Here is a 26265-nt window from a genome sequence, read left to right as displayed (position 1 = left end):
CATCCCACGACCCCGAGATCATGACCTGAGCTGAAACCGAGTCCCATGCTTAACTGACTGAGTCACCCAGGCGCCCTGCCCCTTCCAGTTCTAATGCACGTAACAGTATGGTCAACCTGTGAGTTCTGATAGGGTGGAGACACAGATTTCAGTCCTTAAAGCTCCTGCAGCTTCCAGGTTCTTCCAGACTGACCATGTCAACTTCTCAGGTTTCATTTGGTGGTTGAATATGGCTACACCCCTGTCCCTCAGTTCCTGAATTTATGTGTTAAAATAATATGGCAACTGTGCAATCTATTGGCGGAAAAAAACCAAGCAGAATGCTGAGTAAAAGACAAAAGAACGGGACAGAGGAAAAGGTGACTCAAGGAACAGAAAGAAATGCCTCCCCCTTGCTTCAAGCTGAATAACAATAGGAACCTGGGCCCATTTTAAAATAAAACCCCACAGGGGTGCCTGGGTGGCTCAGATGGTTGGGTGTCTGCCTTTGGCTCAGGTCGGGATCCCGGGGTCCTGGGACCGAGCCCCGCATCGGGCTCCTGGCTCAGCGGGGAGCCTGCTTCTCCCTCTCCCTCTGCCTCTCCCCCTGTACACACACTCTCTCTCTCTCTGTATCTCTGTGTCTCAAATGAATAAATAAAATCTTTAAAAAATAAAATAAAATAAAACCCCACAGATGAAAAGGTAAGATTGGCAAAACTAAGGAAACAGAGGACTGTGGTAGATTGTTCAGGAAATACTTGCTCCTTCCCATTCCACCTCCATGAGAGCACTACACTTTCCTACCCCGTGGGGTGTGCAGTGTAAATGCCTGTCCCACGACTCTGGGCTTGATCGTGTGACTTGCTTTGACCAAAGGATGGGAGCGAGGTGAGACAACCAGGGACTTGAAATGTGCTAACAGATGGGCTTGACCTCAGGTGCTTCTGCCTTTCCTTATGAGATGGTGTCCTCGGTAGCCTATGGTGCCAGAATATGAGAGACCTGGGAAGCAGATCCAGCCTTGCAGAACCAGCCTTGTCACCACCCTTCACAATGGAAGCTCCAAGCTGTGAACCTGACCCAGGCTGGCAGGTGGTGACCGTCACACGGCAGTAGGTAGCTGTTACAAGGACCAAAAAACGTCCCATGCAACAAATACACTGGAAATAGCAAGGCCCAGAAGAGACATATGATTATAAGTGGACACAGGTGGAAATGACAAAGATCAGGGCGCCTGGGTGGCTCAGTCGTGAAGCGTCTGCCTTCGGCTCAGGTCATGATCCCGGGGTCCTGGGATCGAGTCCCACATCAGGCTCCCTGCTCGGCAGGAGGTCTGCTTCTCCCTCACCCACTCCCTCTGCTTGTGTTCCTGCTCTTGCTATCTCTCTGTCAAATAAATAAGTAAAATCTTTAAAAAAAAAAAAAAGGAAATGACAAAGATCGTTAAAGCGAGGAGAGAGAAGCTAAGATGTGAAGGCCAAATGCATAATTGGCATCCTTGAAATGGAGAACAAACTAGTACAGGAAAATGTACTCAACCATACGATTCAATAAAATGTCTCTGAAATTTAAAGAAAAAGTAAATCTGCTGGTTGAAAAATGGAAGCTGAGTCAGTACACGCACTCGCTCGTCTGATCCTTACGGTGGGCCTGTAACATGGGCATGGGGGACATGAAAGCTGGGGACACTGAAGCAACAGTAAGACAAGGCCCCGGCGAAGGCGTGCAGGTGGGACCGAAGTCAGCCTGCAGTCGAGAAGGCGTCAAGAACCGCGCGGGATCAGAGCGCGGAGCCTTGGCCGGAGGGGAAACCCGGTGTAGATTACCCAGGAGCTGGACCCTGGAGCCAAAGCAGGACTGTAATTGGACGAGACGGAGTAGCGAATGGATTTCCAAAAGGAGCGAGCGGGAAGAGAAATCCTGGAGCAGGATTTACTCTGCACTTTGGAGCGGAGTCGTAGAGAAGCGCCGGCGGCGCGCAGTGGCGCTTGCGCATTGGGTTGTCTGGGTTTATTCGGGGAGAGGCCGTTGGCCCAAACCAGCGCAAGCGCAGCTGCGCCCTGCGCCGGCGGGGCCCGTAGGGAGCGGCCGGGCCTCCGCGCGCACGCGCACGCGCACTGCCGGGCCCGGGCGCGCGGCCTCCGCGCACCGGGACGGCGGCGGGTGGGCGGGGCTTCCTGCGTGCCCCCGCGCTAGGGGATTATGGGATAGTGGCGGACGGAGCCGGGCGTCGGAGGCCCCGAGCGGACTGCAGAGCCCGGAGATCCAGCCGGTTTGGGGAAAGGGGCGGCCAGGGAGGTGGGCCTCGGCTTCCGTCGGCCGCTGCTCAGCGCCGCGGCCTGTGCGGCCTGTGCAGGGAAGCGTCTTCCCTGACCGGCCTTTGCTTTCCCGCGCCGCGCCGGGCCGGCCCGGGCCAGCCGGGGCGACTTCCCCGCCGAGGGCCTCCGTGGGCCTCGCGACCGCGCTGACCTCCCCGCGCTCCCCGGCCGCCGGCGGGCCCCGGACCTCCGCCTCCGCCCGCTCGCAGCCGGCGCCGCCCCCCGAAGCCCGCGGCTCGGCGCGCCGGGGTCCCCCGCCAGGCCCGAAGGCGCGTGCGCGAGCGCGAGCCCCCGCCGCCGCCCCCCGCCCCCTCATACCGGGCCCCTGAGCAGGGGCCGGAGCCTCCGGCGGCGGGGCGGGGGGGGCGCCCCGATGAGCCCCGAGTGCGAGGAGCCGCCGCCCCCCCGCGCAGGTGAGCGGCCGCCGCGGGCCCCCCGCCCCTGCGCCCCCTCAGTCCGCGGGACACCTCCCCCCCCCCCCCGCCCCAAGCTCCTTAGTCTCCTCGCAGCAGCCCACCTCCCCAGTCTCTCCTCCAGGCCGGCTTAGCCTCCTCGGACCCAGCCCCCAGCCCTGGGGCTTCTCCGCCGTTTCCTCCCGGCCCCCTCCCCGGGAGCACCCCCTTCCTGCTCTCAGCCTCCCCGGCCCGGGCTCAGGCCCACCGGAGCAGTAGGGCGCTCCGTGCGCCCTGCCCGGCTGAACGTGCGCGGAGGGCCCGGGAAGCGGCCCCAGTTCCGTGAGGGCAGGCGGCGGAGGGAGGGGACATAAAGGCCCGGCCGGCCGGTCACAATCAGTGGTGTTGTGATGGAGGTGGCTCGGGCCTGCGGGCGGCCGCGGAGGGCCCGGTGAGGCTGGCTCAGCGCTGGCGCTTGCTGTTTGGGAGGGACGGGAGGGCTTGACAGATGGAGAGTGGGAAGCGGGGCCTTCCGGGTGGAAGGAGCAGCGCGTGCAAGTCTCTGAAGGTGGGGGCCCGGCACTGGGGGCACAAGGGTGGGGAGGGGGAGGACCTTGGTGCCGCCGCCCGTCCAGACCCTTGAATGTGACCTCCGGGTTAGGGTCCTTTCTCGTGTGCCCCTGGGCACCCCAGTGCCTGCGCGGAGGCCACAGAGGGGAACACCGGCCTGAAAGGCAGGAGGTTTCTGCAAGGGAAGCTGTGTTAGGTGTGGTGCGGGGTTCGGAGTTGTAAAGAAACTTGAGTGGGGTGTAGACTGGTGCTGACGTCAGGGCTCTTCTCATTCGGTGGCTCTGGGGATGCGGCGGACTGTCTGGAAGCCTGTAGCAGAATGCAAGGCAGTGGCTCCGACGATGATTACTGGGTTTGGGATTATCTGTTGCAGTGGCCCTCAGGGACGATTGTGCCCCCCAGGGGACGTTTGGCGATGGCAGGAGACGGCGGCGGAGGTTACAACGAGGGGGGTGCTCCCGGTTACCCGGTGGGGTCTCGCCATCGCCCAGAGCACAGGACAGCCCCTCCCCACAGGAGGATCTTCCAGCCCCGAATGTCCGTAGTGTTTCGGGGGACAAACCCCGCTCTCTTGCTTGGGCATCGTGTAGTTTTGTCTCATCTGCCCTGTTGGCACCCATCAGCGGCTGTGTGTTCTAAGCTGTGTGTTTTGATTTACTTTCGTGTTTTTGGTGATTTTTGTTGGGTCACCTGCTGTTTTTCTGCATTAGAGGAGAACCTGCTGGTTCCCCCCCTCATCCCCCCAACACCAGCACTTTTTTCCAGGATCTGTGGAAAGTGACTTTAGCGGGTCACTTTCCCCTTCTGGATTTCGGTTTTTTATTAATTCAACAAGCGTTTCTAGCTGTCGGTCTGGCCTTCTGCAGAGGGAGGCAGGTGACAGGAGGGGCGAATCCTGTCACAGAGCGCTCAGACGCTGTCATAGGGTGACCACGGAAGCTGTGGAAGCGTGGAGCAGGCCCCTGACGCAGTCAGGGGAGGCTTCCTGGAGGAAGTGGTGTCTGTGCTGAAGCCTGAAGGACCCAGGAGGAGCTATTCAGGCTCCGAGAGCTGGAGGGGAGGCAGAGGGAGCAGCCAGGCAGGGCAGAGGCGAGGGTGCCTACAAGCAGTCAGGTGTGGCGGGAGTATTGAGCGCCATGCGGGTTGCCGCAAGAGATGAGGTGAGAGAGGCCCGGGAGCTCTGGTGAGAAATAGGGCCTTCCTGGCATCCCTGGCTCACCAGCTCTCTAGGGCAGGCTCAGCACGTGGGGAGTGGGGACACGCCCTCCTTTCCAGGCCAAAGCTCCTTTCTCTTTGAACACTGTTTTATGGGTCTTCCCGTGGGAGGTGCGGTCCTCCAGTCACTGTGAGGTGTCTCCCAAGTGAGGAGGCTGAGGCTCGGTGCTGGTAGGACCTGGTCCAAGGCCACAGGGATTAAATTTGGAGAGGCAGGATTGGAGCCTAGGCTTTTCTGACTTTGGATCACCCTGGAACACCCAAGTCTGCTCCTCCTTGTGTTCCAAGTGCTATTTCAGAGTCAGTTAGTTCTGTTCTTTTCCTCCTGGGAACCCGTAACTGATCCAGGAGATGGTCCTGAATGTGAGCTCTCAGTCCCCTAGGTCCTTGGCCTGGGGTCTACATTCTGTTTCCTAATTATTCTATCCCCGGGGTTGGACCAGAGTGGCCACCTCCCTTGGGAGACTGTGCTTTGGGCTGTCCCCTAACTGGGGATCCCTCCCAGGCTTTCCCAAGCCATGGGAAAGTCCCAGCTCATCGTCCTCTGTGGCTCTGGCCAGGCCCGCCCCTTGTCCCACGTGGGCGTCCTGCTGCCCACCCTACTACGTCTGTGCTGGGTTCTGCATCCGACACACACACGTGGGGTCCTCCTCAGAGGTCATGGGGTCCTCCTCAGAGGTCATGGGGTCGCCATTACTGTTATCCTGTCCTTGGAATCCAAGTCCCCTACCCCCTTTCCAGACTTGGCAGAGAGCTGACAGTTGGCTGGGGGGACTTGAGGGAGGTGGTCTCACCGTCCTTGGGCCTGTGGAGCCCTGCAAGGGGCTGGGGCTGGCCTTTCGGTAGTGGGTTCTCTCCCTTCGTGGGGCTCACGTAGCCCGGGTCTCGTCACAGCAGCCTGTGGGCCTGTGATGGCTGAGGGTGGCAGCTCAGGGCAGCTCAGGCCTCCCAGAGGCCTCTGTGCCCTTGACCTCCACTTCTGGGTGCTTCGGGGCCAGGGCAGGCGAGGCAGGGTGGAGGATGAAGGGCCTGCCCATGGGCTCCCTGGCAGGCAGAGCTGTGTCTGGGCAGATAGAGGCCGTGGCAGCGGCCGTCCCGGGAGCTGCCCCAGGCCCTGCCGGAGCCAGGGCAGGGGCCGGCAGGCTCTTGAAAGGGCAGCTGGCGTCAAGAGCCTAAGGACGACCCAGCAGAGCAAGAAACCGGAGGCCGTGGTGCCAGGCTGGTGGAGGGAGAGGTCGTTCTCGTGTTTAATGGCTTCCTTTCGCGCTTACGGTTTCCCCTTCTTCCGTTTGCAGCCAGTCATGGTGTTCAAACTGCCGCTGAGAGCCAGTGCTAGTCACTTCCGCTTTCTTGAGGGTTGCTCAAAGTTGCATGGGTGGGGGTGGGGTGGGGGTGGCGCCTGCCAGAGCGTCTGAATGACCTGGGCCGCTCAGGCAGATGGGGGGGCAGTCTTTGTCCAGGTTCTCTGTGTTTAGAGCCGTCACCCCCGGGTTCTTGGCTGGCTCCTTCCCTCCTGCTAGGGTGTCCGGGCTTCCACACGGTCAGGGACCTCTGCCTGAGCTGGCGGTCCTGACAGCGTGGCCCCATTTCACAGATGGGGATGCCAGGTGCTGGGTTCACCCCGTTAGAGAATGAGAATGGAACCCCCTCTCCTGTCCGTCCTATTCCCAGGGCTTCCAGCAAGTTCTGCTAAGTGGGAAGATGGGGTTGGCCGTCAGCACTTGAGAGTGTGTGTGTGTTTAGTTCTTGCGTATCCGCATCTCTGTTCTGTGCAGAGCTTGCGAAGTGATGTCTGTAGGGTGCCCACCACCACCTGCTTGCATCTGGTCCTTGCAGGCTCCTCTGATTTTTGGAGGAGCCACCTGAGGGAGAGTTTAAGGGGCTGCCTGGGTCTGAGTACCCCGCACCACCCAGCACCTCCTGTCTTACTGTGGGTGGCCCCACCCATCACCCCCCCACACCAGTTCTCTGGAAAGCCCGCTTGGGGAAGGAAGCCCTACCTGCCGTACCAAGCGGACCTGCTGTGGAGGTTTGGGGGTGGTGCCCGGAGCCCGGCCCTCTAACTAGGTGCTTTGGAAGCGGGTGGGTCAAGAAGTTCCACCTGTAGTCAGGAGAGCAGGGCAGGCGAGTCCTGCTCCTGCTTCTCGGTGGCCTTGGCTCTGTCCCTGGGGACCCCTGTCTCCACGACTGTGGAGTGGGAATCATGATCATGCTTCACCTCCTCGTCTCGGCATGGAGACAGGGTACCCGTGTGGGTGCACAGGGTTTCAGGAGACATGGGCTGGGCCCTGTCCCCCCCCCGTCCCTCAGCTGTGGGGCCTCCCTCCCCCACTTAGCTCAGGGACACTGACAGGGACGGTGGGGGAGGGAACCTAGGCACGCTTTCTGTGCCTCCGCTCTTCTGGATGGAGGCTGCTGTCTTGTAGGAGCTCCCGGTGACTTGGACACACAACAAGGCCTGGGCCCGGCCCTGTCACCGCAGCCTTGGGCAACTGTGGTTTTGTTTTTGGTCATGGTTTTTGTTGAGATGTAATTCGTATGTCGTGTGATTCATCTATTTAAAGTGCACAAGTCAGTGGTTTCTGGTGTATTCAGAACCGTGCAGCCGTCACCGTAGTGGGGTTTTTTTACTGAGGTATAATTCAGAAAAATGTGGACAATTTCAGAACTCTTGGTTGTTTTTATTTTATTTTTTAAAAGATTTTATTGATTTATTTGACAGAGAGAGACACAGCAAGAGAGGGAACACAAGCAGGGGGAGTGGGAGAGGGCGAAGCAGGCTTCCCACTGAGCAGAGAGCCCGATGCGGGACTCGATCTCAGGACCCCGGGATTGTGACCTGAGCCGAAGGCAGATGCTTAATGACTGAGCCACCCACGCGCCCTGGTTGTTTTTACTTTAAACATGCTTTTCCCAGAAGAAAGTCGCTTACCTGTTAGCAGGTATTCCTCACCCCCACCCCCCACCCCCCTGCACCGGCTTCCCCAGCTCCTGCTTCTGTCCCCGGATTTGTGTCTTCCGGACATTTCTCGTAAACGGAGTCCTGCAACACGTGGTCCTTGGTGACTGGCTTCGTTCACTCTGCGCAGGTGGCCTTTGGAACCCTCTGGTCTCCTCGTCGGGTCCGATGTGGGAGGAGGTGGAGTGCTCACCCCACAGAGCTCCTTGTGGCCCTGGGTGGTGGCTGCCCCTTGAGGCGGTTCTGGTCCCGGCTTCCTCCAGCTCAGGACATGTGCCCGCGCGGGCCACCAGCGCCGTGGGGCTGGGCCTTCGTTTTCTCACCTGTGGCATGAGCCCTGTCACGGCCTTGTCATCAAGTGAGGGAGGATGTCCATTAGCTGTGGAAGGGTTCCCGGAGAAGGTCTGGGAGCCGGGCAAAAGGAGGGAGTTGCTGGCCTGCAAAGGAAGGTCGCTGAGCACCTCAGGGTTGGGGTGATGTTTGCTCCCAGTGCTCCCTGCCCCCCCCCCCCCCCGCCTGCGTGACGGTGGCTTAAAGATGGCTGGGGGGTGATTGGGTGGGAGTGATGTCCTGGCAGGGATGTCGCCTGCTGCCTCAGAGGGGCAGGGGCCTGATAACACGTGGGGGTACAGAGGGGGTGCCTTTCTGCTGGTGTTTCTGAGGTTGTCGGCCCAGCGAGGATGGTGGTGCCTGTGTGGATCGTTGTCCGGTCGGGCACGTGCGCTGTGTGACGGCGAACCCGTCATGTAGGCTTATGGATGTGGGTGGTGGATGGAGGTGGGGCCGCAGGACTGCCCGGCAGGAGACCCCGAGGAGGAGGAGGAGGAGCAGCCCGATACTGGGGCGTCCCAGGCAGGCGAGGCGCAAGAACACAGTTGCTGAGCAGACCCCAGGTGTGGTGTACTCTGCATCCAGAAAGGCCAGTTTGTGGGTGCGGGTGAGGACAGCCAGGGCAGGATTTGGAGGCATTTGACGTGGAGGGAAGCCCCTGGGCGCCTGAGCACAGACCAGACATGGGCAGGTCCTCGAAGCCAGCTCTGCCTGGAAGCCTGTGCAGTGGAATGCGGAGAGCACAGGGCAGACCGGAGAGGCGACGGGGCCTGGTCGGGGGGAGGGCCGAGCAGGTGGACAGAAGCCCCGAGGTTTCCGGTGGCCGGGGATGGGCGGGGGCCCGGGCCCAGAAGCCTGCGCAAACCTGGGCCTGGGTGGGCAGCTGCCTTGGTGCGCCTCAGCTCCCTCACCTGTAAGATGGGGCCGTCGTGCCTTCCTCAGGGGTGAAGGAGCTGAGCCGAGCCGGAGAGCGCCGTCAGCACCGCGGCCAGCGCGGCGTGTGGCCGTCCCGTCTGGGTCACAGTCGAGTGATGCCGGGAGGCCTAGGTGCCCAGCGTGGCGCTCGCAGGGACCTCCTCAGGAGAGCCCCAGGCTGGGGCGGCGCCCCAAGATGGCACCGCAGGACGACGTGGGAGGAGCCGGGCTGCCGCTTGCTCGGGGAGGGGGAGGTCCCAGGGGAGGCAGGCCTGCCCAGGGGCCCGGCAGGTGTGCACCCTCGGCCGACGTGGCCGGCGGGCGTGTGACAGTGGACGCCGCGGGAGCTGGAGGTCCAAGTGGACGCTGGGCTTGGCCCGAGCGGGGCTGGAAGGCTGGCCGGGCCCTGGGGTCCCGAGTGTGGAGACCTAAGGAGCCCTTTTGGGCATTTGGCCAGGAGTGAACATCAGACACTCCAGTTTGTGTTTCAGGAGAGTGGCCAACGTGGGGTGAAGGGCGTAGGGCTAAGGAGCGAGTCCCTGGGGGACGGGGCGTGGAAGCCTCGTGGATGTCCCCGCTGCCCCCACTGGCGCCTGGCGCTTGCTGCTGTCTTCCCTGACCATGAGTCCTCCACCTGCAGCCGTCCCGGGTCTGGGGTCACTGCGGATTTAGAGCCACTTGCTCCCGGTCACGGAGGGTGGGGAGGACGCTGGGAGGTGAGTGTCTCCTGCGGAGGCCGGAAGGGAGGGCTGGTGCTGGAGGCGGTGTCTTGAAGGGACCGAGGCTCAGGAGGCCAGTCCTGCCCGAGGCCACACGTGCCCTGCTCTGCCCTGGCCTTAAGTCCCGGCTGCTTCCTGAGTCAGGTCAGAGCTGTGCTCTGCTCTGGGCTGGGGCTCCTTCTGTGGCTGACGAGTTTTCTGTGGTCGGGGGCTGTGGGCAGACAGGGCGAGGGAGGGCACGTAGGAGAGGGACTGCCATCTGTGGGTCCGGGAGGTGCCCGGGGCCTCTCGGTCTGTCCTCCGTGGCCTCTGCCTCCAGTGGTCTCCGCGAGGCAGGTGACGCGTGTCAGCTCTGGCCCCCGCCTGTGTGGTGCTGGGAGCCCCCGACTTCCTGGCAGTGGGGCGGCAACAGCCCCTCCGAGGGGCATGTGGGTGCTCTGCGGGGGGGACGGAGAGAGTGGGAACGCGTGGGCGGGGAGCTTGGTGGCACGTGCAGGGCGGGCCTCGCGCTGGTCTGGACGGGGAGCCCGTAGGCCCCTCAGAGGAGCGTCTGGGTGCGTGTGCACAGAGAACACCTAGTGGGTGCTCCCGACGGCAGCTAGCCACCTGTGCTGGGGTGGGTCGGGGCACGCAGGGTCCCGGTGCTGGCTGGGGACCAGGGCGCCATTCTGCAGGGGCTGCGAGACAGCCTTGTCCTCCTCCCCACCGAGTCACTGACCGTCCTGGCTCCTTTGGGCCCCGTCAGGGGCTCTTCTGAAAGGCCCGCCTCCCCCACTTGTCCTCTTCCTTGTCCAGCCACTGGGTGGGGGGTTGGGTGTGTTTGTGTGTGTGCAGCATCCAGGCAACAGCCACAGCCTGGGGACATCTTAGACTTCCCCCTGCCACCGCCCCACACCCCGCAAGTGGTGATTTGCCATGTTGGAAGGCAGCCCCGGGCTGGCGGCCGTGGGGCATTTGAATTTGTTCAGTGAGTCCGATGCCCGAGGCTTCAGGAGAGCATGGTTCCAGCCCCGCCCCGGGGGGTCCCTGCCCAGACGGGGGACGGAGGACGACAGGATCGCGATGGCTCTGCGCAGGGCTCTCCTTTGTGGGGCCTGGGGGCCGAGGGGCGGTCAGGATGGGCAACTGGCCTGCGCCGTGAAGTGACCCCTGGACTCCAGGGTGGCCTGGCAGGCTGTCACGGTCGTCCGGGTGATCGGTGGCTGAGGTGGAGGGTGTGGGGCAGGCAGGGCCCGGCGTGTGACCCGCAGCCCTGCCCTCAGGGCGCCATGTTTTGGAAGTTTGACCTGCACACGAGCTCACACCTGGACACGCTTCTGGAGCGGGAGGACCTGAGTCTGCCCGAGCTCCTGGACGAGGAGGACGTGCTGCAGGAGTGCAAGGTCGTCAACCGCAAGCTACTGGACTTCCTGCTGCAGCCGCCGCACCTGCAGGCCATGGTGGCCTGGGTCACCCAGGAGCCGCCGGCCAGTGGCGAGGAGCGGTTGCGCTACAAGTGAGCCCCTGCCCGCTCGGCCCCCGGGGCTGCCCCGGCCTGCTGCTCCTGGCGCCTCCCGGCTGGGCTGCTGGGCCTGTGCGGGTGCGGGAGGGGCGGCGAGGGGTGAAGTGGGGTCTCAGGGAGGGGCGGCTGGAGCCCCGGGGGCCGTGGGAGCCACGTGTGGGTCCCGACAGGAGGGCGTGGGGGGCTTCCCTGGCATCGGCCACCCTTTCTGGATGTGAACCGCCCCCCCCAGGTACCCCAGCGTGGCCTGTGAGATCCTGACCTCAGACGTGCCCCAGATCAACGACGCGCTGGGCGCCGACGAGGCCCTCCTGAACCGGCTCTACGGCTTCCTGCAGAGCAGAAGCAGCCTCAACCCCCTGCTGGCCAGCTTCTTCAGCAAGGTCATGGGCGTCCTTATCAACCGCAAGACGGACCAGGTACCGCCAACCCGAAGCCCCGGCCGGTGTGCAGGCAGGTGAGCAGGCGGGCACAGGCCCCGGGCCCTGCCGTGCGACGCGCGCTGTCCCTCCCGTCCCCAGCTCGTGTCCTTCCTGCGGAAGAAGGACGACTTTGTGGACCTGCTGCTGCGGCATATCGGCACCTCGGCCATCATGGACCTCCTGCTGCGTCTCCTCACCTGCGTGGAGCGTCCACAGCTGAGGCAGGATGTGGTCAACGTGAGCGTGGGGCCGGGGGGGCCCGGGAGGGCCGGGGGAGGGCACTGGGCTGGGGGGCACCGCTCACGGCCCGCCCACCTTCCTTCTCACCCCCAGTGGCTCAACGAGGAGAAGATTGTGCAGCGGCTTATAGAACAGATCCACCCGTCAAAGGACGACAGTGTGAGTGTTCTCTCCTCGCCTGCCCGCCCAGCTGTGGCCCGGCCTCTCGCCCGCTCCCTCCCTGGACGGTGAACTGTTGAGGAAGGACGCGATTGGTGCTGTGTGTGCTCGTCCTTCCAGTCTGTCACCGACGGGGCTCTTGCCGCCCACGGGGAGCGCATCTCACGAGCCAGGAGCTTGGCCCAGCGTCTCCTGATGGGTCAGGGGTCTGGCCAGGGTCTCCGGACTCCAGGCTCCAGCCTGGCCCCCTCGATGCCAGCCTTCCAGGGGCCCCTTCCCCGCTCCCCACTCCTCTGCTGAGTGGGGCCTGTCAGCTTCTCGAGTCTCTTGTCCCTGGGTACACCCTGCTTGTTCTTCAGCAAATCCATGCAGAGGCCCCACATTCTCACTGCAGCCGGGGTGGGGGGTCTCGCCTTGTCTTCCGGGGCTGCTGGCTTACAGAGCAGAGCTCCACAGGTGCGGGTGGGTACCCCAGGCATGCGGCCAGCAGGGTGAGGACCACTCAGGCCCAGGGGCGGGGGGCGTCCGTGATGGGCTCTGAAGTGCGGCCCATGGCCTGGACGGGTTTGGGGTCTGCGCAGGTGGGCGCTGGTAGCTCCCTGTTGGGCTAGACTCGGAGTCCCGCTCGAGTTTCTTTCTGGGTTTTTCCTGGAACAGCTTTATCCAGATAGAGATTACGTACCACACGGGTCAGTTGTTTAAAGTATAGCACACAGCGGCTTTTGGCGTAATCACAAATTTGTCCCGTTATTACCACGTGGATTTGGGAGCATTTTTTTGTTACTCCAAAAGGAAAGCCCGTGTCCTTTAGCTGTACACCGTTGCACTCGTGGTCCCCCTGTCACCCCAGGCAGCGTTCTGTCTCTGGGCTTGCATCTGCTGGACTTGTTGCGTAAACACGGTCACGCCGTACTTGGTCTGCGTCTCTGGCCTCTGCCTCAGCACCAGGTGTCCGTGTTCATCCGTGTGCTTCATCCCGTCCTGAGGCTGAGGGGTGTTCACAGGAGCTTGTCTGCTCACCAGTCGGTGGACGTTGGGGTCGCCCCCGCCCCGGCTGCAGCAGATGGTGTGGGGTGTGGGATGTCCCCTTCTGCAGAAAGTTTTCCGGGGACTCTCAGTTCCTCACCGTGTCCTCTTCCAGTGTTTGGTACCTTGTGTCCGTACCCTGGACACCTGCGTCCCTGTCTCTGTGACCCTTCTCTCGGTCCTGAGGGCCAGGTGTCAGCTCCCGAGGAGTCCTGAAAGCAGGACACGGAGGGCCTGGCAGGCAGACTGGTGTCCTCAGCTCTCTCTTTGCCTCCGCAGCAACATTCCAACGCATCTCAGTCCCTGTGCGACATCATCCGCCTGAGCCGGGAGCAGATGATCCAGGTCCAGGACAGCCCGGAGCCCGACCAGCTGTTGGCCACCCTGGAGAAGTGGGTTTGTGGTTCCGAGACCCAGGGCGGGAAGCTGTCCAGGGCCCTTCCGCATGGCCCCCATGCCGACCCCACCCTTATCCCTCGTCCTGACCCCTGTCCCAGGCAGGAGACGATCGAGCAGCTCCTGAGCAACATGCTGGAGGGGGAGCAGAGCCAGTCTGTCATCGTGAATGGGATCCAGGTGCTGCTGACCCTGCTGGAGCCCAGGAGGCCAAGGTGAGGGGGGCCAGCCTCCCCGGTGGCCGTGCAATCCCTCGGAGGCCTGCCTTCCATACAGAGGTGAAGGTCGTGGGGACACGGTCTCTGCAAGGGGTCTCCCGTCTCGGTGGTCACTCGGTCCTGGGAGAGGAGTCCTCCGCTCCCGTCTGAGGCTGCGTATTCCGTCTGTAGCTTTGAGCTGGCAGGCGTTGCCCGGAACGATGGGGCCTCGCGCTGCACTTCGCCAGGGAGCAGCGCGTCCCTTCCTGATGTGCTGCGCGAGTGCGTATCACACACACAGGCCTGCCTCCCGTCCCCTCCTGCAGGTCCGAGTCTGTGACCGTGAACAACTTCTTCAGCAGCGTGGACGGACAGCTGGAGCTCCTGGCCCAGGCGACCCTGGACAGCACCACGTCCAGCGTGGGCGTCCTGCACGCCCTGCGCCCACGGCTCGGCCGTTTCCACCAGCTCCTGCTTGAGCCCCCCGAGGTGGGCCGGGAGGCCAAGGAGGCAGGGTGGCAGGGAGGGCGGCCCATGGTTCTGGGCAGCGCTGAGCCGCCCCTGTGCCCGTAGCTGGAGCCGCTGCGAACTACGTGGGGCAGCCTGGCCCCGCCGCTGGGCAACACCCGGCTGCATGTGGTCAAGCTGCTGGCCAGCGCTCTGAGCGCCAACGATGCGGCCCTGACCCAGGAGCTCCTGGCGCTGGACGTGCCCAACACCATGCTGGTGCGGAGGGGCGGGGGGTGCGGGGGGCCCTGGGTGGGGAGAGGGGGTGGGGAGCAGCGGGGGCACGGGGCGGCCCCTGGCGGGGTGCGGAGGGTGGGGTGGGTGGAGGGGCCTCTCGGTGCCAGCCTGCGGTGCCCCCCCCAGGACCTCTTCTTCCACTATATGTTCAACAACTTCCTGCATGCCCAAGTGGAGTTGTGTGTGAGTGCCCTGCTGAGCACTGCACCTCCCTCCGACAGTGGCCTCGAGATGGCTGCCCCGAGCCCCGTCCTGAAACACGTGAGCTGGGGCTCCCGGGCCCCCCTCTCTGTCCCCGGGTCCCCCTGCTGGTGCTCACTAGGCAGCTTCACGGGTGGGGGGCCGGGGGCTCGGCCTTGTCCTTAGGTCCGTCTGGGCGGTGCAGGTAGGGGTGCCCTCGGGAGGCAGCGGGTGTCCTCTGGGGTGACGGCTGCCGGGCCAGGGGAGGTGCCTCCCGGCACGGAGCCCAGGGCCTCGGGGAGGAGCTGTTGAGCAGCGCGGCCGCTTGGGCATCGTGGCCGTCACTGGTGGGAGGCGGGGGGACGACTCCAGGTTCGCTGTGTACGTGGAGGGTGGAGGTAGAGTGGGAGCCGGACAGACCGAGGGGCCGGGGACGTGTCCGGGGGTGCGGGGGGGCGCAGGCGGTCCGGGAGGGGCGTGCCCCGGCCCCGGCCCGCCCCCACGGCCCCCCTGGTCCCTCAGCTGCTGCAGCAGTGCCGCCTGGTGGAGCGCATCCTGACCTCCTGGGAGGAGAACGACCTCGTGCAGTGAGCACCGGGGACCGCCTGCGTGGGCGGGGGCGGGGGCGGCCCGGGCACACGGGCCCGTCCAGCTGTGGCCTCTGATGTCGCCCAGGTCTGCCGGGGGCCCCCGCAAAGGCTACATGGGCCACCTGACGAGACTGGCCAACGCTCTGGTGCAGAACACGGAGAAGGGGCCCAACGCCGAGCAGCTGGGCCGGCTGCTGAAGGGTGAGGGCCAGGGCTGCCGGCGGGGCGGTGGGCAGGGGTGCAGGCCGGGGGCCTCACGCCCCGTCTCCTCCCCGCTGAGCAGAGCTGCCCGGAGAGCAGCAGGAGCGGTGGGAGGCCTTCGTGTCTGGAGCCCTGGCAGAGACCAACAAGAGGAACGCCGTGGACCTGGTGAGGCGGCTCCGCCCTGTGTCGCGGGTCTGTCCTCCGCCCCTACCCCCGCAGCCGCACCCTGCCCGTCCCGGCCCTCACCCCCGCCCGCCCCCTGCCCCAGGTGAGCACCCACCACCTGCACTCCTCCAGCGACGACGAGGACGACCGGCTCAAGGAGTTCAACTTCCCTGAGGAGGCAGTGCTGCAGCAGGTGGGTGGGGGCGCGGCGGGCGCGGGGGGCTGCCCTGCCCGGGCTGCCCGGCCCCACCCGCCCCTGACCGCGCCCCCCCGCAGGCCTTCATGGACTTCCAGATGCAGCGCATGACCTCGGCCTTCATCGACCACTTTGGCTTCAATGACGAGGAGTTTGGGGAGCAGGAGGAGAGTGTGAAGTGAGTGTGGCCTTCTGTGAGGGCGGGGGCTCAGGAGACAGCAGGTCGGCGCGCCGCCCTTGCCGGCCCCGTGGCTCCTCCTGCCCGCCTTGCCGGGTCCTCCCTGCTCCCACCACTGTCAGAGGGAGGTGCAGTGCTCAGCAGGGCACTCACACACAACTCCACTTGGGCATGCAGGAAGTTGTTGAACATATAGTGGAAGAAGAGGTCCGGGGGGGGGCACCGCAGGCTGGCACCTGCCGGTCCTAGCGTCTGCGCTCAGCCTGATGGGGGCCAGTCCCGGCTCCCGGCTCCTCTGTCCCCTCCTTGCGGGGCAGTGGCTGAGGGTCTGGAGTGAGAGCGAGGTGGGCAGGCCGTGGTCTGGGAGGGAGCTCAGCCCGCCAGGCCCCTGAGGGGAGAGCCGTCAGAGCAGAAGACGTTGCTCTGAAGGAGTCTGGGACGGTCTGAGGGAAAGCGGAAGGACCGCCGGAGGGCAGGACAGGAGCGATCCGAGTCTGACAGTGCAGGAATCCGGTGGAGAGGGGTCCAGCTGGCCCCTTAGGGGCGGGCTGGGGGCAGCCGGGGGTGGGGCCCGGGGACAGGCAAGAGGGGCCTCAGCTGCCCCTGGGGTCCCCATCCGCTTCATCACGGTACTTGTGCACTGTGTGCCCACCATCACCCTGTGCTCAGGGCTGAGGAGCCTCTTTACAGCTGGGGAGACTGAGGCATGTGCTGGTCGGTGTGGGAGCACGATCGCCCCTGTGCAGCTCCGTGAGAGGGCACCGTGACGGGCTGTGGTCAGCTGCTGGCCTGCCCTGCCGGACAGAGGTCCCCTCGGGGGCAGACGTGAGCTCTGTGTCTGCTGCCCTGCCCTGCCCTGGGCCCGGTGCCTGGAAGGCGGGGGCCCCAGAGCAGACCCCGCCCGAGGGAGGACAGACCGACCGCTCGGGGGGTGGCGTCAGCACAGCCGCTGTCCTTGTGGACGAGACTGGGTTGTCTTCTCTATCACGTAGTTCCCAGTGGGGTTGGAAACTTTATAAAAACCGTGAAAGCCGTGAAGCGTTCTAGGACGGAGAGCAGATGAGTGTTTTTATAGCTCTGGGGCTGAAGATACCGGCCCGCAGGACTCGGGTGGCCCGGGTCGGCTGTCGTGCCCGGGGCCCCGCTCTGCCCGGCGCTGCGCGCTTCGGCAGCAGAGGTCGAGGGGACGCGGTGCAGACGCCGAGGCGGCACTCAGCTCATTCACCCCCCTTTGTGGCCCAGCGTTTCCCGAAGTAGACAAACGATAGAACACGGGGACAGAGTGCGGACCCCATACAGACAGACCAGCCGACGGCCCTGGAGGAAAAGGGGGCAAAGCACAAGGGTCCTGGGCCTTGAGGGAGTATGAGGAAGGCTCTCGTCAGCGGTTCCTGGCCGTACTTAGCACAGGAATCGTGCTTCTGCGAGGCTTTCTGAAAGAGAGCGGCGCCGGGGGACCGGGTGTTGTCGGCCTCAGCGGAAGGCTGGGGGCCGCCCCTACCCTCGGGGCCTCGAGGCCAGGATCCCAGCTGCAGACCGGGCATCTGGGCTGGGGCGGGCTGTGCGGCCCCGCGCTCGGTGGAGGGGTTTTCGCGGACCAGCGACAGCGTCCGGGCATGCGGCGCTGCAGGCCCCGCTGGAGACGGGTAGGGTGACGGCCACGGCCCGGCCCGGCCGTGGCCAGTCTCTCCTTCGGTGTTGTTTCTTGGACTTGAGGGCCCGGGGGCCTAGGGCAGCACAGAACAGAGGCAGGGATAGACGGCTGGGCCGCACACGCCTCTGGCTCGATTCCCGGCTGCCGCCCCGGTGGGTGAAGGCCCCGTGAGCCCTGAACCCTCGCTCCTGGGGGAGGTGGGCACCTGGATGGTGGCCTTAAGTCCCAACGGTGCTCGTCCAGGTAGATGCTGTCTGTGTCTTAGCGTGCTCCATGGCCCGGGCTGAGGCTCCCGTCCCCTCGGGGCATCCGTGCGAGGGCTGGGGCAGGCGGGTGCTCTCAGCTGCCCGCTGCCAGTCAGCAGCTCCACAGGTGGCCGGAGGGGGTCACGGCGCTGACGTGAGGCCACAGACGAGCTGTAGCCAGTAGGCGGACTTGCAGGTGCAGGAGGGCGAGCGGCGAGGGTGCGTTGAGCGGGTGCGGGAGAAGCTCGCCACAGCGGCCGCCTCACGGCCCTGCGCCTCTCCCCTAGCGCGCCTTTCGACAAGACAGCCAACATCACCTTCTCCCTCAACGCCGATGACGAGAACGTGAGTGCCGCCCATCCCTAGTGGTGCGGGGCAGGGGCGGGGGGCGCTGTGGACCGTGCTGCCCACCCCACCCACCCCTGCACCCCACAGCCCAACGCCAACCTGCTGGAGATCTGCTACAAGGACCGCATCCAGCAGTTCGACGACGAGGAGGACGAGGACGAGGACGAGGAGGAGGGCCAGGGCTCCGGGGAGTCCGACGAGGAGGACGGCGCCTGGCAGGGCAGCCAGCTGGCCCCGGGAGCCCGCCGGGGCCAGCCCCCAGCCGTGCGGTGAGTCCGTGAGCCCTGGTGGTCGGCAGCCCGGGTGGAGGAGGAGAGTGAGGGAGTGTGTGTGTCACTCAGGTGGGTTCGGCTGCGAGGGGCGGAGCCCGGCCGCCTGTGTGGGTCCTTGTGCGGCCGGCCCAGGTGTGCGTCCCTCCGTCCCTCCCCTCTGCTCTCCCCGGTCAGCTCGCACTCGGGCCTTCCCGCCGCTCTCTGTGCCTTCGTGCCAGTAACGGGAGCCGGGCTGAGTGTGGGTGAGCTGGCCCCACAGCCGCCCACTCAGTGGTCAGGGCCTCTGCCCCCCCGGACACAGACAGGTGGCCGCATCCTACATCCCCACCTGGCCGCTGTGCCCCCGAGGCTGGCGTGGGCCTGACCTGTTCCGCTCGGGAGTCCACGGCCCGGGCCTGTGTGCGTGTCACTCCCATCTGCTGGGTGGCCCAGCCGGTGAGCCCAAGGCCTCGGTTTGCCCTGTGTTCTCTTCCGGGAGCGTGAGAGTGGTCGTTCTTGCTTTTCACTTCTCAGTCCCGTTTTGGCCTGAGGTCTTGTGTGTGGGGTGAGGCGGGGTCCGGCTTCCCCCTGCAGGTGCGAATGCCGTCCCAGCACCTCTACACCGGCCTCTCCCAACCAAGTGCGCTTGGTGCCCTGGCCAGAAGCACTTGGCTGCACGAGCGCGGCTTGGCTCCTGGCCGCTCTGGGACCTCCCTGTCTCGACAGGTGTCGTAGTAGGGCTTGAAATCGGGAAGTGAGTCCTCCGACGTGGCTGTCTGCTTGGGGCCCCTCGAGAGTCCGTGGGACTGTTAGGATCAGCAGGTTAACTTGAGCAGGGAAGCTGGCTGGGATTGGGAGGGCTTGCCCTGAAGCTGTGTCAGCCCGGGGACCTGGGACCCGCATTCCATCTTCCAGTCCCTGAGCGTGCAACATCCTTCCATTTACTTAGGTCTTTTTTAGAGAATAAGCTTTGTGCTTCCTTTGTTCAAGTTTTTCCTGCGTATTTTATGTAGGTGGAACTTTGAGATTTCCCAAGCGTACAGAAATACGGTGGATGTTTGTACATCGACGTTGGGCTTTGCAGACTCATTCACTGTAACAGTTAACGGATTCCTTGGGTCTTCGGTCTACAGTCAGGCCATCTGCAAACAGGGTTTCACTCCTTTTCTGGTCTGGAGGCTCTTCACGTCGCGTTCTTGTGTCCTTGCGGTCCTGAGCAGAGGAGGCCCCCGTCTTGCCCCTGACCCTGGGGGGACAGCGGGTCTTCCAGCACTGATGTGATGTGGGTTGTGGGTTTGGGAGATGCCTCTTCTCTCCTCCCATCTGCTGAGTGTCTTTGTGAATCATCGACCATGTTCAGCGGCGTCCCCGTGGGTTCCTCTCCTGTCAGTAACCGTAAAGACGGCGGGCGGCCGGCTCTTAGCGGCCACGTGGTTTGCTCAGCCGCTCCCTGGCTGGGGGACGTGTGGGCCAGACGGGCCTTCCCCACGGGCTCGGGCCGTGCCTCAGTTCACGTTTAGGCCGTGGTGGTGGAGCGCCTGCTCGTGCTGGACGTTGCCCTCGGGCCGCCCGAGGCAGAGGGGGAGTGTCGGGTCGGCCCTCAGCCCTCAGGGGGAGCCTCCGGGACGAGGCGGAGGTCCCACCTGCCCTCCCACGCCTCCCAGAGAGGCCCCGACCGGCCTGTCCCCCCACCCCCCACCCCCCCGCCATCCCTGTGTCAGCGCAGCAGCTGACCGTGGTTTCCGGGCAGGAGTGGAGGCAGCACAGACAGCGAGGAGGACGACGAGGACGACGAGGACGACGAGGACGACGGCGAAGGCCATGCGGCTGGTGGGGGGACCGGGCCCCCCTCGCAGCCTAGCCCTGGCTCCCAGCCTCCGGGTGGGTGAAGGCACGGGGGGCGCGGCGGGATGCAGGCGGGCTGGCTGCCTCCTGTGCTCACCCCGCTCCCCGCCCCCCCGCCAGGCCCCAGCTGGACAGCCACCTTTGACCCAGTGCCTACAGACGCCCTGACCGGCCCCCGAGACTGTGGGGAGAAGGAGCCGAGCCCCGGGCTTCTCGCCCCACAGGGGTCCCTCGGCGTACCCCGGGGCCTCCCCGCCCTGAGCCCGGCCGGCCCTGCGGCCTGCACCGCCCTGCAGCTCAGGTGAGGCCGCTGGTGGGCGCCCGGCCTGGGTCCCTTGGGCTGGAGCACGGACCCCAGCTGGCCCTCGGGCTGCCTCTCTCCCCTCAGGTCTCAGGACCCCGCATCCCTGTCAGCACCTCAGGAAGCCACAGACGGCAGCCAAGTAGCAGAGCCCTCGGGTGAGCGCCACCACCCAGCCCCGCCCGCTCTCCCCTCGCGCCCTGGCCTTGCGCGCTTGCCGCGCTGAGCCCGGCGTGTCCTGGCCTCTCTCTGCACAGCCCCCTGCCAGGCCTTGGTCGGCTTCGGGGACCTCCAGGCCACACTCAGAGGGACGCGCTCCACCCCCAGCTCCCTGGACAGGTGACCGGCTGGGGAGCAGCTGCTCTAGGGGAGCCCTGGGTGGGCCCGGCCCCACAGCTGCTCTCCGGGGCCCTGGTGGGACCCCCAGGTCTGCGGCACTGCCTCGGCACCCCGTGGCGGCCAAGGGGCCGGTGCTGTGCCCAGGCCCACGTGTGGGTGCCCCGGAGGCCCCTGGAACTCAGGGCTCCCCACTCAGCCCCAGGGGCAGAAAGGCTTCCAGAAGGGGGGCAGGCAGTATGTGGAGCCCACCTTGAGCCCCTCCTGCCTGCGGTGGCTCCCGGGGTCTCTGATGGGACGGACCGTCCTGGCCATGCACTTCCCTGCAGGCACGAAGGGGCTTAGGGGCGAGGAGGGTTTCGGTGCTGATAACCCTGCTGATACCCACGTACCCTGCCGCCCCCGCAGTGCAACCAGAGACCCTGCTACCTCTGTTCCAGCCCCCGGGGCCTGCCAGCACCCCCGGACCACGGAGGGGGAGAAGAGCCCAGAGCCCTCGGGGCTCCCCCAGAGCCAGAGGTGAGTGCAGGGCGGCCTCCCAGGGCTGCTGGTGTCCTGTGGCGGAGGCCCTGACCTTTCTGTGTCCCTCTCCCCTGGCAGTGCCCAGGCCCTCGAGCCGCCTCCGATGCCCAATGGCTCTGCCCCGGGAGGGCCAGCACCCCTGGGCTCCCAGTGAGTGGCAAGGGCTGGGTGGGTAGCAGATGGGCTGGGGCTGGGCAGGTGGGGGGCCTCGGGGCAGCAGGTTCCTCACATGGGTCTCCCTCTTGGTTCCCAGGTAACTGCCTGGTCCCGGTGGTGGCGGCTAAATCCTCCATACTCCACGTGGACCTTGCCCGAGTGGGGGCAGGGCGGGTCCCACGATGGCCCTGTTGCCCCATCACCCCATCCCCACCTTGTCTGCCCCCACGTTCTCTCTTCTGGACTCCCAGGAGCCAGGTGCCAGGGAGTCAGGCCCCTACCCACCCCCATTTGCACTGAGAAAAGAAATTATGGAGTTTTGTCTCCTAGAATAAAGAAACAATTGAATAGAGAGAAAGGAGAGAGAGAGAGAGAGACCTATATTATATATTATATATAGAGAGAGAGCGGGTGGGTGGAGAGCCAGGAGGAGGCCCGGCCGGGCGGGCAGCGGGTGGGACCTTCATCCCATCTCGGTGGGGGCTCTGTTGGGGTCCCAAGGTCATTGTCTGCCCTCCCCTCCCACCATGCCCCAGCCTCCGGTGCAGATGCCCACACCCACACTCGGCCCAGGCCCACCTCCGGGGAGGGCTCGAGTGGGGGCCGTGCCTTTGCCCAAACCCTTGCCCTGGACCCTGCACTTTGACCCAGGCTGGGAGATAAAGGATCCTCTGCCTGGCCCTGTTGGCTCTATGGGAGCTGGCGGTCCCCGTCCAAGGGGGTCTCCCCGGTGACATTCCCAAGGGGCCCCAGTGCACTCACTGAGACCGCCCCCCCCACCCCCCGCACCTCCCATGGACCCTGGGGCGGGGGGTTGGCAAGGGTCCGGCTGGGGTCCCCTTCCCGTGCCCAAGGATCTGGGGTCCAGCCCAGCTGCCAAGTGACCTTGTCCCAGCTCCCTCTCCCCAGGCTGGTGTGAGTGTGTGTGTGTTCGTGCTGAGCTTCTATTTCATATTGCAAATATAAATAAATAAAGATCGTTTAAGATTCCTGCTCAGACTGTGAGTTCTGGGACCTGGGGCTGGGGGCCTGAGCTGTCCCTGCATCATGGATTCCTTGGGCCTTGAATTCTGGGGCACGGCCCGGGGGCCTGAGTTGTCCTTGCACCCTGGCCTCGGACCTTGAGTTCTGGGACCTGGGCCTGGGATCTGAGCCGTCCGTGCACCCTGGCTTCACGCCTTGATATCCGGGACCTGGGGCTGGGGACCTGAGCTCTCCCTGCACCCTGGCCTCAGGCCATGAGTTCTGGGACCTGGGGCTAGGCCTGAGCTGTCCTTACACCATGGACTCCTCGGGCCTTGAGTTCTGGGTCGTGGGACTGCGGGCCCATGCTATCTGTGTACTCTGGCCTCTTTGGACTTTGAATTCTGGGACCTGGGACTGGGGACCTGAGCTGTCCCTGCACCCTGGCCTCGGGCTTTGAGTTTTGGGACCTAGGGCTGGGGACCTGAGATGTCCCTGTACCCTGGCCTCCTCGGGTCTTGAGTTCTGGGACCTGGGGCTGGGAGGCTGAGCTGACCCTGTACCCTGGGTTCCTGGGGCTTTGAGTTCTGGGACCTGGGGTTCTGGGCGTGAGCTGTCCCTGCACCCTGGCCTTGGGCCTTGAGTTCTGGGACCTGGAGTTGGGGACCTGAGATGTCCCTGTACCCTGGCCTCCTCAGGCCTTCAATTCTGGGACCTGAGGCCGGAGTTTTATCTATCCCTGCACCCTGGCCTCCTTGGGCCTTGAGTTCTGGGACCTGGAGTTGGGCGCTTGAGCTGTCCCTACACCCTGCCCTTGGGCCTTGAGTTTGGGACCTGAGGCTGCAGGTCTGGTCTCTCCCTGCACCCTGGCCCCCTCGAGCCTTGTTTCTTGGACTTGGGGCTGGTGGCCTGAGCTATCCTTGCACCCTGGCCGCCTCGGGCTCGAGTTCTGGAAACTGGGGCTCGGGGCCTGAAATGTCCTTGCACCCTGGTCACTCCGACCTTGAGTTCTGGGACCTGTGGCTGGGATTTGAGCTATCCCTGCACCCTGGCTTCTGGCCATGAATAATGGGATCTGGGCTGGGCCCTGAGCTGCCCATGCACCCTGGCCTCGGGGCCCCAGGCCTTCCTCAGCCCCTGTATGTGGCCCTCAGAGAGCTCTTAGGCTCCTGGATCTCCGTGCTCTGCTGAGGGTGGGTCGCTTGTGCTCAGACCAGGAAAGGATGTCCTGGGTGGAGGAGCAGAGTCCTGCCCAGTCTTGTCTGGGGCCTGGTCCCCATGAGCTGTTTTCTGAGGTCCCTTTCGTGCCCTCAGCCCTACGTGTCCCAGGTCCATACACCCTCCAGGAGGTGGCAGGCCAGCCTCCAGTCTTTGGGAGGGTTTCATGGCTGGGCGACCTTGCAGAAGTGATGTCCCCTGAGCCTGGTCTCCTGTGGTGGTGGAGCACTGGGTGCCTGGGGCTGGTCAGCCCACCAGTTGGGCATATAGTTGGGCACCTGCTAAACCCTTTCCTGCTAAACCCGGAGTTACAGAGGGGCTGAGTGCGCTTGCAAGATGTGCTTGCAAAGCCGCGGCCGGTGCGCAGTGAGGGCCTCGTACGACTCAGCACCAGCACGTTTTCCCTCAGGAGGGTCCGTGGAGGCCGCCTTGGGGGGGTGTGATGGCCAGAGCTGAGGACAGCAGGGCCAGGGCACAGGAAGGACCCCCAGGCAGCCTGCCGGGGGGACACTGGGTGGGCAGGGACCTGGGGAGTTTCCATCCTGTCCCGCACTCCGGCCGGGAGGTCCTGCCACTGACCTGAGCCCGGGGCTGATGGCGCTCCCCTACCCCAGGGTTCCAGGTGCAGGGGAGGGTGTAGGAGTCCTGCACCGGGTCGCTCCTGGTTGGTTGGGCATGGGACACTGGCAGGGGCGTTTATGGCCACACGTCGCCCGGGCAGCAGGGGGAAGCCAGGTCTGGGCCGGGGGGCAGGGTGCCGTGGGGAAGGAGGGACCCCTGCGTCCCCAGTGGGCACCTTATCAGTGGTGTCAGGCGGGGCCATCCCCAGGGCCATCTCCCCAGGCCCTGTTATCAGCCGCAGAGTCCACAGGACGCTCCTCGGGTTAACGTGTAACCACACGCTTCCCCTCCACTCCCGAGGCCACCCGTGCCCACATACGTGCCACTCTGGTGGGTCAGAGGCCGACATGGACGCCTGGGAAGAGGGTCTGCCCGGAAGGCCTTGCTTCTCAGCCCAAGTGAGAGACACCGGGTGTGGGAGGCGGTTAGGCCTGGGCTCCGGGGACCTGAGCAGCCCACCAGACCGGGGGGCCCTGGGATCCCCGCCCTCAGGAGGCTGGGCTCCCCGCGGACAGCGAGCCAGGTTCCCGGGTGGGGGTGCAGTGGCAGCCGCACGACCCGAGTCCTGGCCGCGTGGCGCGCCCCCCAGGGGCCGGGAGCTGGCTGGGCTCCAGGGACTCGGTGACCCCCTTGTCTCCCAAAGCAGCCGCGCCCGTGCTGGCGGTTGAGCCCCTTCCTCCTCACCTGTGCTGCCTACTTCCTCCTCTGGATCCCTCAAGACCGGCCATCCTGGGTGAGCGCCCTGGTCAAGTGCCTGCCAGTGCTGTGCCTGGCGGCGGCCCTGCACGTCGGGGGCCGGGGTAGACGGTACCGTGCGCTCCTGCAGGGGGCCCTCCTGTGCTCGGCTGTGGGGGACGCCTGCCTCATCTGGCCCGACGCCTTCCTCCATGGTGAGCGGGGCTGCGTGGTCGCTTGTGGACCCCCACCCAGACACGGACCCCCGCTCCCACAGAGCCCTCCTTCCCCTGGGGGGCTTGGGCGGCAGAGCTTAGAGGGTGTGAGTGGCGTGGAGGGACAGGAAGGGGGGCTTCGGGTGCTACAGTCCGGAGTAGCTGGTCAAGGATGGCCTCACCAAGGAGGTGACGTCTTGAAGAAAGTGCAGGGGCCATGGGAGGAGGGACGGTCCAGGCAGGGAGCCGGCAAGTGCAAAGGCCCTGGGGTGGTCGGCGCAGGTGGGTGGGTGGAGCCAAGTGGGGAGCAGAGCAAAATGGGGAGTTGTAAGCTGAGTAAGGATGGAATGCAGTGTGCCTTTTAAGGTCACTCTGGTGCCAAGGGCAGGGACAGGGGAGCCTGCCCCAGGGAGGCCGGTACGGTAATCCCAGCTGATGCGGGCGATGTAGCCAGGGTGGACACTGCTGCTCGGGGCAGTCCTCGCCCTCAGGCTCTGAGCTGCGAGGTGGCCACGAGGGAGCAACGGGTCCTGTCTCCTCTAGGCATGGCTGCCTTCGCCGTGGCCCACCTGCTCTACCTCTGGGCCTTCGGCCTCAGTCCCCTGCGGCCAGGCCTCCTGCTGCCCATCGCGCTGGTCTCCATGCCGTATTCCGGCATCCTGCTACTCCACCTCCCCACCAGCATGGCCCCGGCCCTGGCGGCCTACTCCCTGGTCCTGGCCTCCGTGCTGTGGCGTGGCCTGGCCAGGGGCGGCAGCGTCCGCTGGGGGGTCCTGCTCTTCACGTTCTCGGACATGGTGCTGGCCTGGGACACCTTCGCCCAGCCGCTGCCCCATGCCCGCCTGGTGGTCATGACCACCTACTATGCTGCCCAGTTCCTCATCACCCTGTCAGCCTTCCAGAGCCCCAGGCTCAAGACCAACTGACCAGGGGCCCGGACAGACCCGGGCGCCCCCTGCCCTCCAGCCAGGCCCCACCAGATGGGACGGGAGGCCCAGGCTCCTGGACTCCTGTCTGCAGGTGCCCATGTGGCTGGAGCCACGGGAGAGCCGTCTGTGGACATCCACATCCACCGCCTGCCTCCGTGATCCCAGCCTACCTCTCCTGTGCACCCGCCCCCTTCCCTGTGGCCCTAATCTATTTCGTGCCCAAGTAAAGTGGACATTGGAACGGCGACATCTCCATTATTTGGGGAGGGGCCTTGGGGGAGGGGTGCTCACAATCTCAGCAAATCGTTTTTTCTTTTGTTTTTTTAATTTTAATTTTTTTTAAAGATTTTATTTATTTATTTGAGAGAGAGAGCGCACAAAGCAGGGG

At 64.8% G+C, this 26265-nt stretch overlaps 2 protein-coding genes across 6 annotated transcripts; both read left to right on the top strand.

Annotated features, from left to right (window-relative positions):
* The first annotated feature begins 2203 nt into the window (after positions 1-2203).
* Positions 2204-22247, top strand: PPP6R1 (protein phosphatase 6 regulatory subunit 1). 5 transcript variants are annotated; one of them, XM_054511597.2, is made up of 24 exons: positions 2205-2713; positions 10663-10895; positions 11134-11320; positions 11423-11560; positions 11657-11722; positions 13028-13140; positions 13246-13359; positions 13668-13830; positions 13915-14067; positions 14212-14346; positions 14788-14852; positions 14941-15056; positions 15139-15224; positions 15328-15417; positions 15501-15598; positions 17785-17842; positions 17933-18114; positions 19847-19977; positions 20062-20242; positions 20330-20400; positions 20500-20581; positions 20987-21097; positions 21179-21250; positions 21354-21561. In XM_054511597.2, the coding sequence occupies exons 2-24, from the start codon at positions 10669-10671 to the stop codon at positions 21355-21357; spliced, it is 2643 nt and encodes an 880-aa protein (XP_054367572.1). In that variant the 5' UTR covers positions 2205-2713; positions 10663-10668; the 3' UTR covers positions 21358-21561. The 5 variants fall into 5 exon arrangements, with proteins under 5 accessions (XP_064436567.1, XP_054367572.1, XP_064436566.1 ...); XM_064580496.1 differs by lacking the exon at positions 20500-20581 and having other exon boundaries at positions 21354-22247; XM_064580499.1 differs by lacking the exon at positions 21179-21250 and having other exon boundaries at positions 21354-21479.
* A 2445-nt stretch (positions 22248-24692) lies between these two features.
* Positions 24693-26256, top strand: TMEM86B (transmembrane protein 86B; the record flags this gene model as incomplete). The annotated part of the gene is made up of 2 exons (XM_054511652.2): positions 24693-24948; positions 25492-26256. Coding segments are annotated over 2 exons (639 nt in total), but the record flags the coding sequence as incomplete, so codon positions are not given.
* Between the last annotated feature and the right edge of the window lie 9 nt (positions 26257-26265).

Source organism: Mirounga angustirostris, unplaced genomic scaffold (genome assembly GCF_029215605.1).
Source record: "Mirounga angustirostris isolate CCGP_5_RB_7025 unplaced genomic scaffold, mMirAng1.0.hap1 SCAF_16, whole genome shotgun sequence".
NCBI classification, from domain to species: Eukaryota; Metazoa; Chordata; class Mammalia; order Carnivora; family Phocidae; genus Mirounga; species Mirounga angustirostris.
This window is presented reverse-complemented; position numbering and strand designations above follow the sequence as displayed.